Genomic DNA, 19,698 nt, shown 5'->3' on the forward strand with positions numbered 1-19,698 from the left:
CACTTGGAACAGACTTCAGAGTCTCCATCTAGAACGTACTGTTGAACATGTCCAAGATACAATTAAAATTTATTCAATAAATTAAGGAATAGAAAATCATGATTCTTACTCAAGAGAAAAGACCATCAAGAGAGACTGACAGCTAACCTAGATGCTACAGTTAGCAGAAAAGGATTTGAGAGCTACCATAATAACTGTATTAAAGGAGGTAAAGATAATATGCTCATAATGAGTGAAAAGATAGGAGATCTCAACAGAGAAATGATGACTATTCAAAACAACCAAATGGAAATTTTAGAATGAAAAATAAAATTTCTGAAATTAGAAATCCACTAGATGAGCTTTTAATCAGATAGAGATTAGGAAAGAAAGATCCCATGAACTCGATAATTACATAATCTGAAAAGGAGAGAGAAAAATTTTAATTACACAATATCTGGGATAATTTCTAAATAGTTAAAAATACAAACAATTGAATGAAAAGAAAGTTAAGATAAAAACACCACTTAGTGAAACAATTGATACAAACTGGAGAGAAAATGAACAGAGCTTAAAATTTAAAAATAAACCAATCAAGCAAACAAGAGGAAAGTTCATGAATTACAAAATATCAATATCAAATATAAAAGAAAGGTTATCAGTATCAATTCCATAGATATTAAAAACAATAAAGGAAAATTATGAAATTTATACCTTTCTAAAAACTGTTAATAAAGGGCTATCACATCTTCTATTTAACACTGTACTATCTGTCCCAATGAAGAAGAAAAAGAAACAAAAAGCATAAATACTGGATATGAAGTAGAACTATATCTATCTGCAGATGACATGAATGTTTACATAGGATACTGTAATGAACCTAAAATAGTTATCACAACTAATAAGTAAATTTGGCAAGGTTAACACTGAAAATAAATTATTTACATTGAAGTTGAAAGCAACTAGAAACTGAAATTTTTAAAATAATTCTATTTATAGTATGATCAAATACTTTACATGCTTATAAAAAAATAGTCATTCAAGACCTCTACCCTTAAAACTACAAAACATCCTTAGAAGACCTAAATAAATGAAGACACATCCAATAGGAAAAATTAATGTTTTTAGATGCTAATTCTCCCTAATCAGTGTACAGAAATACAATGCAATCCCAGACTCTATCCTAGCATACTTTTAAATAAAAATTAACAAATTGACTATAAAATATATATGAAAATGCAAAGGGCCTAGAATATCCAATATCTACAAAGGTGACAAAGCAATCCAACAGAGAGTATAAAATCTTTAAGTATTTTTAGCAAATTGTGGTAAAACACTGAATAACAACCAGGAAAATTACAAATCTTGACCTCTACCTCCCACCATTCACACAAAAAATAATGTGCAATGGATTGTACACCTAAACTGAAAAGCTAAAACTCTAAACCTTCTGGAAGATATATAGGAGTATAGTCTGCCAACTTAGGGACTGGCAAATCGTTAGCACAGAGAAAACAAAAACCGTAAATTAAAAAATTGATAAATTAGATTTTTATCAAAATTAAAACTTCTGCTCATTTAAAGGGATTATTAAGAAAATAAACAGGCAAACCACAGACTGGGAAATATATTCACAAAGCATATATCTAACAAATGACTGATACCTAGAATAGATAAAGAATTTTTGCGACTCATTAATAAAAATAAAAACAACCTAATTTTTAAAAAATTGAACAGACACTTCACAAAGGAACATATACAAATGGCCAATGGGTGTATGAAAAAGTGACATTGTTAGTCACCAGGCAAATACTACCAAAAGGAGTTGCTATTATAAATTCATCACAATGACAAACAATTAAAAGATATATACCAACAAATGTCCAAAAGTGTGAGGAACCACCAAAACTCTCAAACGTATTTGGTGAGAGTTTAATTATTTTTAAAAAATGATCTGGCATAATAAAACTAAATTGTTTTTAGTTTTGGGTCTTGGGTCTCCAAAGACCCAAGAATTTCTCTTCTAGATAGTCATCCAACAGAAATAAAAATGTATGTCCACAAAAAGATTAATATGAGTATAAAATATTCATAAAATAGAAAACTACTCATAAGGAAAGGGAAAACTAATCATATATGCACAACATAAATGAATTTTTTAAATTATGCTGATCAAAAGTCTTTCATAAAAGTGTATCACCTACATGGTTTCAATTACATGAAGTTCTAAAACAGACAAACCAATCTACACTAAAAAAATAAATAATCAGAACAATACTTGGTTCTGGAGGCTGAGGAGAGATAGTATTGAGTGTAAAAAATCATGGGAGATGTAAGTGTGGGAATTCAGAGGTTAATAAATATATGGTCTCTAATTCAAGAGGCTCACCCTATAGTGACTACCCTGATATCACATGGTCAGTAAGTAGCAGACCCAAGATATGAACACAATCCCTGTGTTCAACACTACACAACATAAAGCTACCACAATATATTAGAACAGTCGGGCACAAATCACCTGCTGACATGGCAGCTCTCCTTGCCAATTTCCTTTATCTCTATATCTGACATTTCAAAGGTCATGCAATGAAATGGAAAGTTTAAAGGAACTTAACTGAGAAGTCCTGAATTTAAGTAAGCAGCTGAAAACTGTATTTCCTAGAGCCTAATTTGGGTCCCACGTCCCACTTTCTAAACCAGAGCTGCTCTACTTTTAACTATTTTATATACTGAGTTAGATTTTAAAGGAAATGTTCTCAGCTAAAATCAAAAGACAGACAAAAATCATGACTTGAAAAACACTAGACAAAGAGCCCTCATAGTTGAAGATACCACAATTTTAACTTGTAATGTCACTTTGCCCCAAAAGAACTGCTCACAACATTTCAACCCAGGTCTCCCACGTTGCAGGCAGATTCTTTATCAACTGAGCCATGAGGGAAGCCCTCTGAGATCCTTAAAACTTCTCAAATGCAGAAGCTAAATTCCTAGATCAGCCTTAGGAATTCTTTTCTTGGGGACATGAATCTTTGCCAGTAATTCACAAATGGATGTGAAGGGTCCATAGCATATATGAAATGAATTCATTTTGCTAGTCAGTGAATTAAATAAAGTGAGTTTACCAGTAATTATCTTTTTTGAGTTTTATAAGATTTCTTACAATCACATAAAAGGTGATAATAAAAAAGTATAGCTAACTTTTACTTGTCAGTCATCAACAAAAGCAGTAATGTTATAAATAAAAGTTCTTTGAATAAAGAAAATAGTACTTAGTGCCTATATATCAGTATCAGATTAAGTATCTATACTAATAATTTTGGTATATGGCCATGATTCACAGTAAACATTCCAGTAAAAGTATTAATGATACAACTCTAGAAATCAAAAGACATTCTGATTAGAAATATAGAGAGTTGTTAAGATAAGCTTTTATTTCTGTAATATAACTATTAGCATTATGATAACTATTATGTATTTAACAAGGTTTGTAGATACACTCTGGAGCTTCCCTGGTGGCTCAGCAGTAAAGAATCTATCTGCGAAGCAGGAGAGATGGGTTTGATCCCTGGGTCAGGAAGATCCCCTGGAGAAGGAAATGGCAACCCATCACAGTATTCTTGCCCAGGAAATGCCATGGATAAAGGAGCCTGGTGGCCTACAGTCCATGGGGTCACAAAAGAGTTGGACACGACTCAGTAACTAAACAACAGTAGCTTAGATACTGACATGTGTGTATGTCTGTGTATGCACATGTGTACGTTCGTACCCACCTCTTGCGTGCTTTACCTTTCAGAATATAGACTGTTTACGAAACATTCTTCCTGTCATGAAAAACTGATGCGCTGTGATCATACCAACTAAAACAATGCATACTGAGCACACTGCACTCCCAGAACTATGAAAACTAAGAATGCTGTTCTTTCGATGTCAAAGTAGTCGTGAATGTGCCATGATGAATAACAGGTGTCCGTGCCAAAAATTCTGAGCACAAATTGATGGCTTCATTACAAACCAAAGCAATAGTAAAAAGCTATATAAAAGACTAAATACTTCTAACCAAAAATACTACTAGATGAAACAGTTAAATAATTACTTTGCAAAATCAAATTTTATTTAAGATAATATTAATGTTTTAGAGGGCTTCCCAAGTGGTGCTAGTGGTAAAGAACTCACCTGCCAATGTAGGAGACCTAAGAGACCCAGGTCCGATCCATGGGTTGGGAAGATCCCCTGGAAGAGGGCGTGGCAATCCACTCCAGTATTCTTGCCTGGGGAATCCCCATGGACAGGGCAGCCTGGCGGGCTACATGCAGAGAACATCATGTGAAATGCCGGGCTGGATGAAGCACAAGCTGGAATCAAGATTGCCAGGTGAAATATCAATAACCTCAGATACACAGATGACACCACTCTTATGGCAGAAAAGCGAAGAACTCAAGAACTTCTTGATGAAAGTGAAAGAGGAGAATGAAAAAGTTGGCTTAAAACTCAACATTCAGAAAAGTAAGATCATGACATCCAGTCCCATCAGTTCAAGGCAAATAGATGGAGAAATAATGGAAACAGTGAGAAACGTCATTTTGGGGGGCTCCGGAGAAGACTCTTGAGAGTCCCTTGAACTCCAAGGAGATCCAACCAGTCCATCCTAAAGGAAATCAGTCCTGAATATTCATTGGAAGGACTGATGTTGAAGTTGAAACTCCAATACTTTGGCCACCTGATGCAAAGAACTGACTCATTGGAAAAGACCTTGATGCTGGGAAAGATTGAAGGCAGGAGGAGAAGCGGACGACAGAGGATGAGATGGTTGGATGGCATCACCGACTCGATGGACATGAGTTTGAGCAAGCTTTGGGAGTTGGTGATGGACAGGGAAACCTGGCATGCTACAGTCCATGGGGTGACAAAGAGTCGGACATGACTGAGCAACTGAACTGAACTAAACTGAACTGAATGTTTTAGAGGAAAAGAGCCCATTTACACTAGGTGAATTCAAGCTTCACATTTCAGTTTTATAATTAGAGTGGATCTGTAATTTATTGTCAAATGACAACACTTTTGAGAGGAAAAGTAGTAGTAACAATAATCAGTGGGAGACAGCAGGCATAAAGGGAGGCCAGCCCAGCCAAATCTGATCATGTGGGAACCTTACTTGTAATTAAAAATGTCAACAAATCTGAATCTTCTTTGATCTACTAGGTTTTTTAAATTTTACTTTTAAATACTAAAGCCTGTACATAGCTCATTATATACAGATGGAAAGGAGAGAGAAAGCGTGTGTCTTTAAAATCCATTCTGAATAAATTATAGCCCTATTATGCCCCTGTGTGGCCAGCCGGCACAGCAAACTCACTGACATACATTAAGTCACAAAGAAATAATTACAAGGTTTGGAGGAAAAGAACAAGAAATATTACTAAAAATCAGAAAAAGCAAAACTTAGAAAATACTAAGTACATTTTCTCCACAAATTTTATTACAAAAGATAATCATCATTATCATGTTATTTAAATACTGCTCAAAGCAAATGATTACTCAAGGCACTGAATACTGTTAAAAATATACCTTCTAGCATCCCAACATTTTTGCTTGCGTCCAAAGATAAGATCACAAATCTGGATTCCATAATGAACTTAGTACTTCAGAATTTTGTTGCTGGTAACAAAAGGAATTATCTTTACATCCTGATCAAGTCATTTAACTTGGGGCAAAATGAGTTCAGGGTAAGAAATTTTGATAATAAGAATATAAATGAAAGTGTCATTTCATCAAAACCTATCAAGTGGATTTACATCAGATGCAGACACAGATTTTTATTTTTCTTGTTGGACCTTTGGTTTTGTTATTTTAATTATAAAAGAAGATGATACTCTGCCACCTCTTTTACGTACAAAAATGGTACTTAAGAAGCACAAGATAGGAGAGTCACCTAAGAACTTTCAGTTTAAAATGTAAGAGCTATGTTATATCGTTTCCAATAAAAAGTCCATCTAAAATATTTTTATTATTTTCAAACAAAAGAAATTTCAATTATTCATTAGATAAAATATTTTAACAATCTATACATATCTCTGGTTTAGTGACTTAGGATACATCAAATATTATTGTGTATTGAAAATCTTCACTTCTTTGACAAACTGAATCTGAAAATATTTTTGGAGTAATTATTATGGAAGATTTTAATTTTTTTAACCTTTTATTGCTTATATGTCATAGAGGTAATCTGCCCTAGCACCTGAAAATCTGATGAAAGTTGAGCTGCAGATTTAGGGACAAGATTAGTTACCTAGAAAAAGTCTCAAGAAAACTATTTGAAACAGTCCTCTTTCAATAATAGATTATCTACAATTGACATGTTGTACTATTCTAGTAATTTCTCCTAGAAAGTAATTCAGAATAAAATATAATGCGATTGCCCATACCTATGATGTTATGTTTCTGTCACTTTAAAGATCATACTTAATGTCACAATACAATAACTGAATATTCCATTTCAATTAATACTACTAAACAATAATTATTCATGTAATAACAACCAACACTATTCTTTCCAGAGTGATAGTTATAGAAATGATGCTTCAACTTTAAGACCATTATTATGTACAGTCCACAAAGCTGAAAGGCCTATTATTTAGATACATTTTTAAAGTTATTATAAGAGTACAACGTCTGATGACATACTCAGATCATCTTTGTTCTATAAATTTTTCTTCAAGGATGATTTTTTATTCTACATCTTACTTTCTGATTTAATGTCTAAGCAAAGTAAGAATTTTAAAAAACTACTGTATCTGATTCAAACACAAAGAAATCAAAACATTAAAATATGTGGAGATACTAATTACAAGCTCATATAAACTCATTTTCCTCTATCATATTTCTTAAATAATAACTATTTGCATAACTGGTTTTGCTTATTAAAAGTAAATCAAGTAGTTTATATTTATGAAAATCAATAGATTGACAGGCAAAAAATGTCATGTTTTCTTAAGACTAACAAGTTAAAGATATAAAGACAGGGGATTTATTCCTCCTAAAATAGAATAAATTCTTCATTTACTAACTGTAGTTTCAGATAACTTTAGATAAAAAATTTTTAAAGTTAAATCAGGCTGATCTTACAAAAGCATTAGAAACTTCACAATTTGATGTTTAACTGCAGCAACCTGAAACTCCAGGTTTTAATCATGAAAACATTGCAATTATGAGCATGCCCATTATAATAGAAACTTGAAGCCAAGCAAAAGAATCGGAGTCAGGATACACAAAATTCCCTCAAGAAATAGATGTTTTTCAAATTTTAAAACTACTAACATTTACTTTAAAACAAATTCCATACCGTGCTGTTAATAGCACAACTTCTAAAGTGAATGTGCACTCAGCCCTAACATTAATAAACACATAAGCTCTTGGCATTACAAAAAAAGAAACAGAAATCAAACAAGGAAAAGATGTACAAAGGATAAGTACCCATCCTAAAAGTCTGATAGCTTCAGATCATGGAAATTTTAAGAAAGCCATGCTGCTTCTTTTACATAAATGTAAAATGCAATACAGATTATTTTTATCATTACATAAACTCAAGCAATGTATTTCTAAACTAAAAAAAAAAGTATCTTAAAATATAGACAGTCTCTTTTAGAATATCACAGAATTTCATAACTCATATATTTTTAACTAGTCCAAAAACTAAATGTAGGAAAAAAAAATCAAATTAGTTAATTGAACAGAACTGTAGAAGGAAAGAAGTGAAATTTACAAAAAACGGATGTTATTCCATATTTCATGAAAAGGTCATAGATAAATATATCATCAGTAAACATTTTAAATTTCAACAAATTCTAAAAGCTTCCTTTTCACTTGCTAAATTAAAACAAATACTGGGTAATAGGTATTTTTTTAATCCTAAAATAGCCTGCCTCACACTGTTCAGAGATCCTAGAAGAGACCAGCAAAAATGCATTCAATATTCTATGCACTCTTAGTTCCCCCTCAATTTCCAGAAGGTTTCAGTACATTATCATGTTCACTGTATTTCTTTCTCAGTCTTTCTCTACACATATTTAGTTAAAATGGGGTCTTTCTTAAACAAGGTATATAACATCAGAAATACTCAAAAGGCAAACAACTTAAATGAGGGAAAAACTGGGTGATAAAACTGCATTTCAAAAGCATTCTTTAATAAGCTAACTGTTACAGTGAAAGCCAGAGAAACCATCTAAAACATATGTCCGTGATTTAACAACCTTCACCATACACACATACACACACACTGAAAAAGATCAAGTTGAAAAAGCAATAGGAATTTATAACAAAGCATCCTTCCAAACTAGCCGATCTCATACAGAGCATTATTAGCAGTTCCATAACATAGCTTGTTTTAAAGTGATTATTGATCTACCCTGCATAGAGGGTAGGTCTTGGACCTAGAAAACGTCTTCTGCATGTTTTACAAAAAGCATGCATGACTGCTAATTCACATTTTCCAACAAATCACATATGATTATATAGCCCCATCCTTACATATGCAATGCAATCACTGCCGTGATCACAAAGGAAAAAACCTATCAGACATTTTAAATTAATCATTTTATTTATTAGAAAATGAAATCATGAAACAGCCTGTATTACATTTCAGAGGTCAAGCTAGTTAAATTTAAGATGTTTTTGTGCCTTGAAGTAAGCTTATTTTCCTTTTTAAAATCAATTAAGAACTACATAAAATTTTATGTTTAAGATTAAAAAGACGACACCCTTATAATACTATTTCAATACAGAACAATGTTACAGACTTAAGATTCTTATTCTGAAAATATCAATTCTAAAAGAATATATAGTTTAGCTTTACTCACCTTGCATTGTTCAGCGTTTGTCCAAAAAGCTCATTTTGTAAAATATTTGGTGGGGATGAAAAAACCCCATGAAAATGAGATAAAACAGAATTGCAGACCTGGCGCAATGTCTCAAATTGCATTTTCCTTCCTTTTTTTTTTTTTTCCCCTTCTCTTATTTTTCCTTACCACCTGTCTTTAAAGTCATCTATTTGCAGACACCATCAAATAAAAACATGCCAATCAAGTTCCATATTTCTCCTGAGCTCTGTAAAAACTGTGCTTAAATGAGCAGAGGTTGAGAGTTAATTGTACAGTCATTATTCTTCTAATTCAGTCGTAGAAGATTCAGTACCCGTGCGGCTTTCGGCTTTCTCCTGACTGTAGCAAGAATTCTAAACAGCAGTAAGCTTTTTGGGCATTCCCAGCTGAAGTGTGAAGCTGAGCTGCTTTCATGTACTCTACTCATATTTCTCTAAGCCTATTAAAAACACGCAATGAATAGATGCTGTCGTCAGGAGTTTCAGCACATCTGGCTGCCAGCAATAAAATCTCAGAAGTAATAAAAATGGGCCAAGGTATCTTCCCAATGTTACTACTGGGTAAGAGGGGAAGAAATTATACATTCCCCAACCCTTTTCTCTTTCCCTGAAAAATGAATAACTCCAGCAACAGAGTATATAGGTCTCATTAGTGTACAGGCTACTGCATAGGGCCAAAACATTCAAAAAATAAGCAGCTAACCTTCTTTTGATATCACGAAACAATAAAAATGTAACAGACAATAGGGTTTTTATTGCCTGATTTGTAATGTCATACTTTGAAAGAGACATTTGGAAAAGACATGTACTTAGCTGTCTTAATTTCCTATTTAATTTTAAAATGTCTTCATCTACTTATTTTTAAAGGAAAGTGAATAATGTTCAGCTGGGCCCTTTTTAAAGGCCATACATAGTATGAAAGTGTTAGTCACTCAGTCATTTCCAATTCTTTGCAACCCCATGTACTGTATAGCCCACCAGGCTCCTCTGTCCATGGGGATTCTCCAGGCAAGAAAAACTGGAGTGAGTTGCCATTCCCCTCTCCTGGGGACCTTATCAATCCAAGGATTAAACCTGGGTCTCTCACATTGCAGGCAGATTCTTTACCATCTGAGCCATCACGGAAGCCCATACATAGTATGATTTTACATGATTATTCAAGTAATGCTAGAAAAAAATTGTACCTTATCAATTAAAACTGAAACAGCACACATAAAATATGAACTTTCCCACAAATCAAAAAAATACAACTAAGGCTAGAGAGACTTTATCAACTATTATTTATTCCAATAACGGCAGTCACAGTATTTTTTAGAAGGATATTTCCTGAAGGTGCCAATGGTCTTAACAGTACTCCAGATCAATGTTCATTCTAAACGTGTAACTCTGATTTAGCTAAAATCTTAAGTTACTCTATATCCAGGATCATTCATCTTTCTACAAAAGATGCTCTAAAAGTAGTGTGTAAACCAAATTTTAAAAATCAACTCACACACACACAAAAAAATCAACTCACTTATAGGATGATCAATATATTTATTGATCTTTAACTGCTCCTAAATCATGACATTTCTTTAATAAATACATCTCTTTTAGCCCTTTTCTCTGAACTTTTAGCCTTAACTTCTTCTATCCCCTTCCACACACATACCACTATCAATAAATAAGCAGTTAAGTGCTTATTTAAATACACTGAAACTTTTTTATAAACTAGTGAATTCTTTTTGATACGAATAAACATGTCACAAAATAACAACATAAAAGAAACAATACTAAAATTTTTAAAGATAAAAAGTAAGCATGTAATAATATAAATTTTTAAACAACTAATTTACTCTTTTAATAAATTAAGATCTTCAATAATGGGTTTGTCCTCAACTAAGAGAGGTCTGGTAAAAGGACTTCTCTGGTGGCTCAGACGGTAAAGTGTCTGCCTACAATGCAGAAGACCCAGGTTCAATCCCTGGGTTAGGAAGATCTCCTGGAGAAGGAAATGGCAACCCACTCCAGTATTCTTGCCTGGAAAATCCCATGGATGAAGGAGCCTGGTAGACTGCTATCCATGGGGTCACAAAGAGTCGGACACGACTGAGCAACTTCACTTTCTTTAAGAGTGCTCCTATTTTGCTTATTATTTTAGATTTTAATAGGTATACACTAATATGTTTATGAAATATATACACACACAATAATCATAAACTATTTTTAGCTTATTAAGTATTAATACTTCTAAATTTTTTAATATTTAGAAAACATGAACAAGTGATTATTGCTACTATTTTATGGATGAAAAGAAACTAAGGTATTAAGGGATTAAAGATCCCACAGCTTGTAAAATAGTATTTGAATGAAGGTCTTTACTTTAGGCTCCATTTAATATGCTTCTTGCCTATTCTATCTTCTATACACGTGCACACATGGGTACCCACACATACACACACATACACACTTGTATTTGTAAATAAAAAATAAGTGAAAGTGTTAGTCATTCAGTCAACTACGACTCTTTGCGACCCCAAAGACTGTAGCCCACCAGGCTCCTCTGTCCATGGGGATTCTCCAGGTAAGAATACTGGAGTGGGTAGCCATGTTCTCCTCCAGGAATCTTCCCAACCCAGGGATCAAACCTAAGTTTTCTGCATTGCAGGCAGATTCTTTACCATCTGAGCCACCAGGGAAGCCCATTTGTAAATAAATCAGCCTCAATACATGAATAAGAAACCTATTTCTCAGTGATGCGATCAAGTATATTTCAAAGTAAACATGTCAAATTTTTAAAATTCACAAATAATTTTAAGTGGGTTTCTTCCATTTAACTCAGACAGAAGCAACCTGATGTGCTTCAAATTGTTAAGCCTCTGATTACAAGTTGATTTTTACACCTATGAAAAGTCAATTTCTATAAGTGGAAATACACACTTTTAAGTTCTTAATTTCCAAAACTTAGAGTATCTGTGATATATAACATGTGTGTGTGTATGTGTGTGTGTGTGTGTATACACATATATATACCCAACGCCTTGTGGGTAGATTCAATTTTTATAAATAGGAGACTTCCCTGGTGGTACGGTGGATGAGAATCCGCCTACCAATTCAGGGTACACAGGTTCATTCCCTCTCCCGGGAATATCCCACATTCCATGGGGCAACTAAGCCCTGGCGCCACAGCTACTGAGCCTGTGTGCTGCAAATACTGAAGCCCACGGGCCTGGAGCCAAAGAAGCCCCAGCAATGAGAAGCTCGCTCACCACAACTATAGAAAGCCCATGTGCAAAAATGAAGACCTAGCGTAAGCAAAAGTAAATTAAATATTTTTTTAAATTCTTATAAATAATCCAAAGCCATTTTAAAGCAAGTCTATTAAATATGAAGGTGACTAAACTGCAAAATAGTCTGTTGTTAAAAAATGTTTTCTTTTGTGTTTCAAAATTAAATCTTAAGGCAAGCTCACAGCAAGAGTTTCAAAAATGGTCTAAGCAATAGAAAGACTACTGGAATGAGCCTCAAAATGGCTTCTTCGAAGTAAAGAATACAGCAGCTGCCTTCCTCGGAGTCTTATTTCCAGCTGTCACTATATTACACACAGTACTGGTCGGCTTCCTCACAGTTTCTTCAACATTCCAGAAGAGGTTTCTTCTACTTCTCTACCTCTCTATCACCTCTCACCTTCTCATACTCATCTTTAAGGGTTCAAATGTCACTTTCTCAAGAAGACTTTCTTTAACCTAGATTAGGTCCCCCATTATCCACCTTCATGGTACCCTATACTTTTCCTTCACAGCATTTGATAAAAGCATAACTATATATTTACTTGAAAAAAGTCTGTCTTTCACTCTCAGTTCCATGAGATTAAGACGCACGTTTATCTGTCTACCACAATGCCTAGTAGACAGTAGATGTTTAACAAATAAGAAGCCTAAATTTTATGAAATTTTATAAATTTTATGTTTTAGTCATATCGTAAAGTAGTACAGGAAACCTCTCAGAGCTTAATTTGGTTGTTAGTTTCTGTGCTGGTTTTTTTGTTTTGGCCAGCCATATCATGTTATAAAGGCTCGTAAATACGAGAACAACCAATATTCGCAACCAAAAACATTGTGCGTTGGATGGACCTTGTAATTTGTTATAAATATCCTAAATATTATAAAGAATGTTTATACCTAATATTTGTTTTAAATTTCTATATACTGAAGGCTCACAAGTAATATAAATATCAGAGGCTTCTACAAGGACAGAAGAACATAGCACTTGTAGTCAAAAGGCCTGGATTTAAGTACTGACTCCAACCCTACCTAGCCATGAAACCTCAGGATGTTCAGTTTATATATCTGAGCTATGTTTCTTCAAATGTAAAATAAACTACATCACTTACTTAGGGTATTATTATATCAAAACAAATGTATTTTATAAACTGTGAAGTATGCTGTATGTGGGCGTAACCTCACTGTGAATTATCCAAGGAATCAAATTATTGGAACCAAGATTCTAACAATAACGTCCCTGCTGCTGGTGCTTGGTCACTTCAGTCGCGTCCGACTCTGTGCGACTCTGTGGACTGTAGCCCGCCAGGTTCTTCTGTCCACGGAATTCTCCAGGTCAAGAGTACTGGAGTGGGTTGCCATGCCCTCCTTCAGGGGATCTTCCCAGCGCAGGGATCAAACGAGCTCAGAGTCTCCTGCATCGCAGGCAGATTCTTTACCACTGAGCAACCAGGGAAGCCCAACAATAGCATTAGGTATCTTTTATTCATCATATTTATTTATGCAACAAATATTTATAGGATTTCTTTGTGTAAAGTTCTATAACTCTGTTCATTAGATGTTGAGGGGATAAAATGCTTATGCTTACCCTTTTCTGCAAAAATGAGATAAATTCAGAATGTCCTTCAAGTAAGGTCAGTTCCATACTTAAATCTAGTCCTGCAGAGGCATTAACACGCACAAATGGTATTGCTCGTAGCAAGTGCTTTCTCTGTGGCCATTCTATTAGAAAATTTAGCTCCTCAATGGAAATAGTGTTAACTAGAGTTCCCACAGAAGATGTTAAGAAACTTTAAGCAGCACAGGCAATTTCATTAAAGATGACAGGAAAAAAGTCAATCAACACCAACAAGTTAAACCTTTTTAAAGCAATCTCAAATTTTCAAATAAAAATAATAACAATTTATTTTGCCTATTAAATTGGCAAAGTATTGGCTAGAAAGTCAGAGAATGGCCACGTAAATAAACTGCATTTATTGTCAGGACTGTATACTGATAGAACCTTTTGAGAAATATTAAGTAGTATGTGGCAAAAACTTTTAAAATGCTCAAACTCTGAGAGAACACTAGGAGAATAAACAATGAAATGTTGATATTGACTACTTCTGGGTGAAAATATCACAGAATTGTTTTTTCTTATTCTGTAGCTTTTGGTACGCTATCCACAAGAAAGACCAAAACGTAAACTATGTAACGTGGAGAATTCTATAATTACAGCGAAATCTTTAACCATAATATATTATGATGCTAGCCCATAAACTTTCACTTAGCAATGCTCAAGTAAATCAAATACTAGATTATTAATTTTCACATTATTGGCTATATCCATCTCTGGGTCAGGAAGATCCCCTTGGAGAAGGAAATAGCAACCCACTCCATTATTCTGCCTGGGAAATCCTATGGACAGAGGAGCCTGGCAGGCTACAGTCCATGAGTTCACAGAGTCAAACACAACTAGTGATTACACAACAACAAATTAGCAGTGATATCTGTTTTCTTCTTTATCAATAAGTTCTTAAAATTCTGTAATCAGTAAAACTGCTTAATTAGTACCATGAAAATCCAAACAAATGAGAAAACAAAATTTAGCACTAACTTCTTTATATTATCTTCAAAAATATTTGAAGTATAAATCTTAAAATTATTAGTATTTCAGAATCTTGGTTTACAAATTTCTAGTGTCAATAAGTGAGATATATTAAGTTTAATGCAAACTCAAAAATTAGATGAATGAATAAAAATTAGGAAATTATGCTCTTCTTAAGAGTACATGTGTCTAAGGCATACACTTATGGCATATTTAAATTTTATGTTCTAAAGATGTCTAATTCCAAACATGTCTGGATTTATTTTTAATGTTTAAGAGTACCAAAATATTTCTTTTAAAATGCTACACACATGAAAACATTTAAATATTACTAATCAATTAGTGAAATTATGTTATATAGTATGTATAATCCATAAGAAAAATCCCTGAAACATTAAAAGAATCTTTCGTTTTCTTAAAATATAGATCTGTAGCTCTATCTATATAATTATAACAACTGCATTATCTCTTCTATTGTAATATTTTTGCTCCATTGACTTTCTGAAGCATCTGATAAAAATCTAAGGCTTATAAGAAAGATGATCCAGAGAATAAGGTGTCTTTATATGCTTTGCAAATAAAAGTCTTGCATTGTAAATATGTCCCTGAGGCAAGACCATGAAACCATTTACCTAAGGGATAACAAATAAGCAAAGAAATAGGAAGAAGATGAAATTTCTAACAAAAAAAGGGAAAGAAAAGACGTTCAATAAATGTAAACTGGCCTGTGCTTCAACTTAGGCTGGACCGTACAGTACATCTAAGAAAGAAACAGAGGAAGAGTAGCCCAGACCTAAGTAAGCACAAAAGTCTAAAGATTTCATATAAAAGTCAGAAAGGAGTTTAGTTCAAAATACCTACAGCAGTTTTCATAGTCAGCTTTTTAAGTTGATAGTGTTGTTTTCAGTTGTTTTCTGACATACAAAAAAAAAAAATTCTGTAGCACTTCCCAGAGCTTAAACTCTGTATCCAATCTGCCTAGTTTTGACCACTGCAGCAGAACAGATTCAACAGTTTCTACCATCTAATTCAGAAAGGAAAGGAAAAACAATGAAAGCATCCACAAATGTATGAAGTCCCACCAGCATTCTCATCTCCCTGATCCCTCTGTCTAGGCCAAATCTATGAGGGCTAACGCCACTGCGCTGTAACCAAGTTGCAGATCTAGAAGGACTTCAGGGCCACTTCAACAGTCCAAAGCAGCGCTTACCAGAGCAGTCCCCACACTTATAAGCTGGCACCAGCAGGAATACCTCTCCTATCAGATTCAAGAATTAGGCTACAGCATACCAATTCTAGATTTAAACTCCAGAATGAAAACATCCAGAGTGATTGTCTGCTCTGACACCCAAAAGGTCTAGCTGTTAGAGGAAAGAGAACCAAGATCTCAGAAAATACAATCTGGTAAGTCCCTCCAGAATTAGGACTGCTGATTCTGAGTAAATATTCCCTTGATAACCATCAAGAGAATAACTGGAAGCAATACTACAACTTCAGGGAGCAAGATCCATAGGAATAAGGTCCAACTCCACTTCTAATAGCTCCACTGTCTGGGAACCACAGTACAGAAATGATGATAGCCTTGGGACTCCAAGCACTCAACCTAATCTTGCAAACTGCCTCCATAAGGCACTCTACAACCTAGTAAATTCCAAGTATCCATAGATTCTTCATGAAAGAAATGCTGACCGCATATTGTCATTATATGAAAATGAAAAATGATAATCATTGCCACGATAAATATGTTTTAGCAAAATAAGGGGGACAATGAAATACTGTGCAATAATACTGGCCTACAAGAGTTCCCATCCACAATTCCATTCTTTCTTTTTTTATTCTTTTCCATCATGATGGAAAATAAGATACTGATATTGAATGTACACACTTCATTTCTTTCATACAATTTCCTTCTACTCATTATTTCATGAAATAAAGGAGGAGTTGGAGATTTCATAAATACACCAAAAAATTATCTCACCACATGTGGATGCAAGAACATCAATTAGAAAGCTAATAAGGTAGCCAAAGCAAGTTAATAGTTGGCTTGAATTAAATATAGCAGTAAAATGGAGGCACAGGAAGACAAAAAGTAGATGTTAAATCAACAAGACACAATGATGATTTGCCACAGGGGTGGGAAGGGGTGTATGAAGGTCAAGAGAGGCATCAAAAATGACTCTCAGATGTCTTTCTTAAGTAATCAAGCAGAGAGTCTTAACATTTCCTAAGACAGAGAATGCCAAAGGAGGAGCAGACTGAGGGAAAGGAAAGGGGAAGCTGATGAGTTGCTGAATTTAAGGAGCATGTAAGACAGCTAGAAAGACAAATAAGTAGGCAATTGGATTATGTCACTCCAGAGTTCAGAAAAGCGTTCTCAGCCAAAGATATAAATTCAGGAAGCATCAGCATGTTAGTAATGATTTCAACCAAGCAAGCAGATGAGATCACCCAGAGAAAGTTCAAAATGGTAAAAAAAAAAAAAAAAGCATAAGACAGTGCACCAGGAAACTAAGCTCCACACTGTCATCAGATAAGGAAGAAGCATAAAGAATAAAGAGATAAAGAGAAGCCACAGAGGTGGGAGGACATCAGGAAAGCGTGGTGGTCTCCAAGTCAATAAAAGACAACATTCTAAGAAGACTGATATGACTGTATTACATATTCTGCCATCTGGAATGGAAAGATTTGCCCCTTGTAATGCTGTGCTTCAGAACAGTTCTGTGGAAAATAGCTCTTTGACCTGAAATCACTTGCTCTAGAGGAAAGCCAGACCTAGCTTATGAGAGTGGACTGAGAGCAGACATCCCTAAGCTTCCTTCGTAAGCCCTCTTCCCTTCCTTGCAAGAAGGTAAGCAAACAAAATTTTTAGTCTTCGTTCAGCCAAAGCAGGAAACTCTGTGCAAATAAATGCAAATCTACATGTATTTTGATCCAATTCTATCAACTGAAAAATCTAGTTAGATATGCCTGGTCCTTAGAAACGGACAGAAATCAATACTAATCAGAGAATCTAGAGCTACTTATGAGTGAATCTGTTTAAGCACCAAATTTGAAAGTAGAAAAGAAACTAAAATATAACAAAGAGCTTTCTAGCAATTTTCTACCTAGCTTCCTTTTTTCTTACTAACTTCTTCCTAAAATATCTAGCTTACTTACTATTAACTCTATTTTAGAACCCTCTTGCTCTAGAAAATTTTGTTGCTGTTGTTCAGTAGGTAAGTTGTATCGATCCTTTGCAACCCCATGGACTGCAACATGCCAGTCTCCTCTGTCCTCCACTATATCCAGAGTTTGCTCAAATTCATGACCATTGAGTTGGTGAGTGGGTAATGCTATCTAACCATCTCATCCTCTTACACTCCCTTCTCCTTTTGCCTTCAATCTTTCCCATCATCAGGGTCTTTTCCAATGAGTCGGCTCTTCACATCAGGTCGCCAAAGTATTGGAGCTTCAGCTGAATATTCAATGAATATTCAAAGTTGATTTCTTTTAGGATTGACTGGTTTGACCTCCTTGCAGTCCAAGACACTCAAGAGTCTTCTCCAGCACCACAATTTGAAGGCATCAGTTGTTGATGCTCAACCATCTTTATGGTCCAACTCTCACATTCAGACACAACTACTTGAAAAATCATAGCTTTCACTATACAGACTTTTGTTGCAAAGTGTTGTCTCTACTTTTTAATACGCTCTCTAGATTTGTCATAGCTTCCCTTCCAAGGAGCAAGTGTCTTTCAGTTTCATGGCTGCAGTCACAGTCCACAGTGATTTTGGAGCCCAAGGGAGGAGAAAAAAAATCTTTCACTGCTTCCACTTTTTCGATTTGCCATGAAATGATGGAACTGGATCCCGTGATCTTAGTGTTTCTAGTGTTGAGTTTCAAACCAGTTTTTTCACTCTCCTTGAATAGTACTTGTAATGACAATGGATAATATTTACTTTATGTGTGAAGTAAGTCACCGGGGATTGGATTAATATATTACTTCCTATCTTAAAAGGACCCCCCGTGATGTCATACTCTGTTCTAGGCACTGCCTCATCTTTATGCTCCTCTTCTCAGCAAAATGCTTTGAAAAAATTGTCAACAGGTGCTATGTCTACCTCCTCATTTCACATTCTCTTCTCAATCTATAACAATAGAGTTTCCATCACTAATATGCCACTGAGATGGCTCTCATCAGTGACTTCCATGTTGCCATATTCCAAAACAATTCTCTGTTCTTTTCTTAACACAACTTCACTCTAGTATTTGACACTGATGCCATGCCGTCTATAGTTCTTAAACCACCTTCACTCTTTGTTCCTGAGACATATTCTCCTTATTTTCCTCCTTTTGGTGGCTTTTTTTTTTTTTTCTCAGCCTTTTTTGCTCAGTTTTTCCCTTCTTAGAACACCACCACTAGGAGTTTTCCTTAATCTTTTTCTTTTACACTCCACCACATATATTCATTCTATCAGTAGTAGATTGTGTCAACTCCATCTTCAAAATGGAACACAAGTCCAACAACATCCATCTTGTTACTATAATTCTAGCTCGAGTCACCGACATCTCTCTCTTAGACTACCTAGATAGCCTAATTTCTCTCTGCACTAATACTTGTCTCCTACAAACCATTCTTACATAGCAAAATGACCCTATGAAAATATAAATAATATCATGTTACTGCCATATTTAAAGCCTACAATGGTATCCTATTACATTTAAAACAAGATCTAAACTTCCTTACTTTACAGAAAGGGAGATGCATTTTTTTTTGTCCTAGTGGTTGGTGACAAAGTTAGAATAAGCAATCACCTCTTACTCCTTACATAGTACCACCATGTCATTGTTATTCAGAAACTCCTACGGATGCTCTCATTTAAAATGTAAGCTACTTTTACAGTTTATAAGTGTTCCCAGAATGCAAAAAAGAAAAGATAATATGAAAATACAAGTAAAAGACCAACTTAGTCCTTAGACATAAATATAACCACCAAACTTCATATTTTTTTTGAGAAAGC

General features: G+C 34.5%; 1 protein-coding gene across 33 annotated transcripts in view; it reads right to left on the reverse strand.

Annotated features, from left to right (window-relative positions):
- The window catches only part of RIMS2 (regulating synaptic membrane exocytosis 2), a 586,517-nt gene that overhangs the window by 361,622 nt on the left and 205,197 nt on the right, over nt 1–19,698 (reverse strand). For 10 of the 33 annotated variants that reach the window (XM_043483868.1, XM_043483879.1, XM_043483867.1 and 7 more), the window contains exon 1: nt 8,832–9,247. The exons of 21 other annotated variants lie outside the window; for them this stretch is intronic. In XM_043483868.1, the coding sequence (XP_043339803.1) occupies nt 8,832–8,953 (122 nt within the window). In that variant the 5' untranslated portion in view covers nt 8,954–9,247. Of the gene's footprint in view, nt 1–8,831; nt 9,248–19,698 lie in introns of those variants that run through there. 2 more of the 33 variants (XM_043483864.1, XM_043483856.1) reach the window with 1 other exon arrangement.

This window comes from Cervus canadensis, chromosome 12 (genome assembly GCF_019320065.1).
Source record: "Cervus canadensis isolate Bull #8, Minnesota chromosome 12, ASM1932006v1, whole genome shotgun sequence".
Classification (NCBI taxonomy): Eukaryota; Metazoa; Chordata; class Mammalia; order Artiodactyla; family Cervidae; genus Cervus; species Cervus canadensis.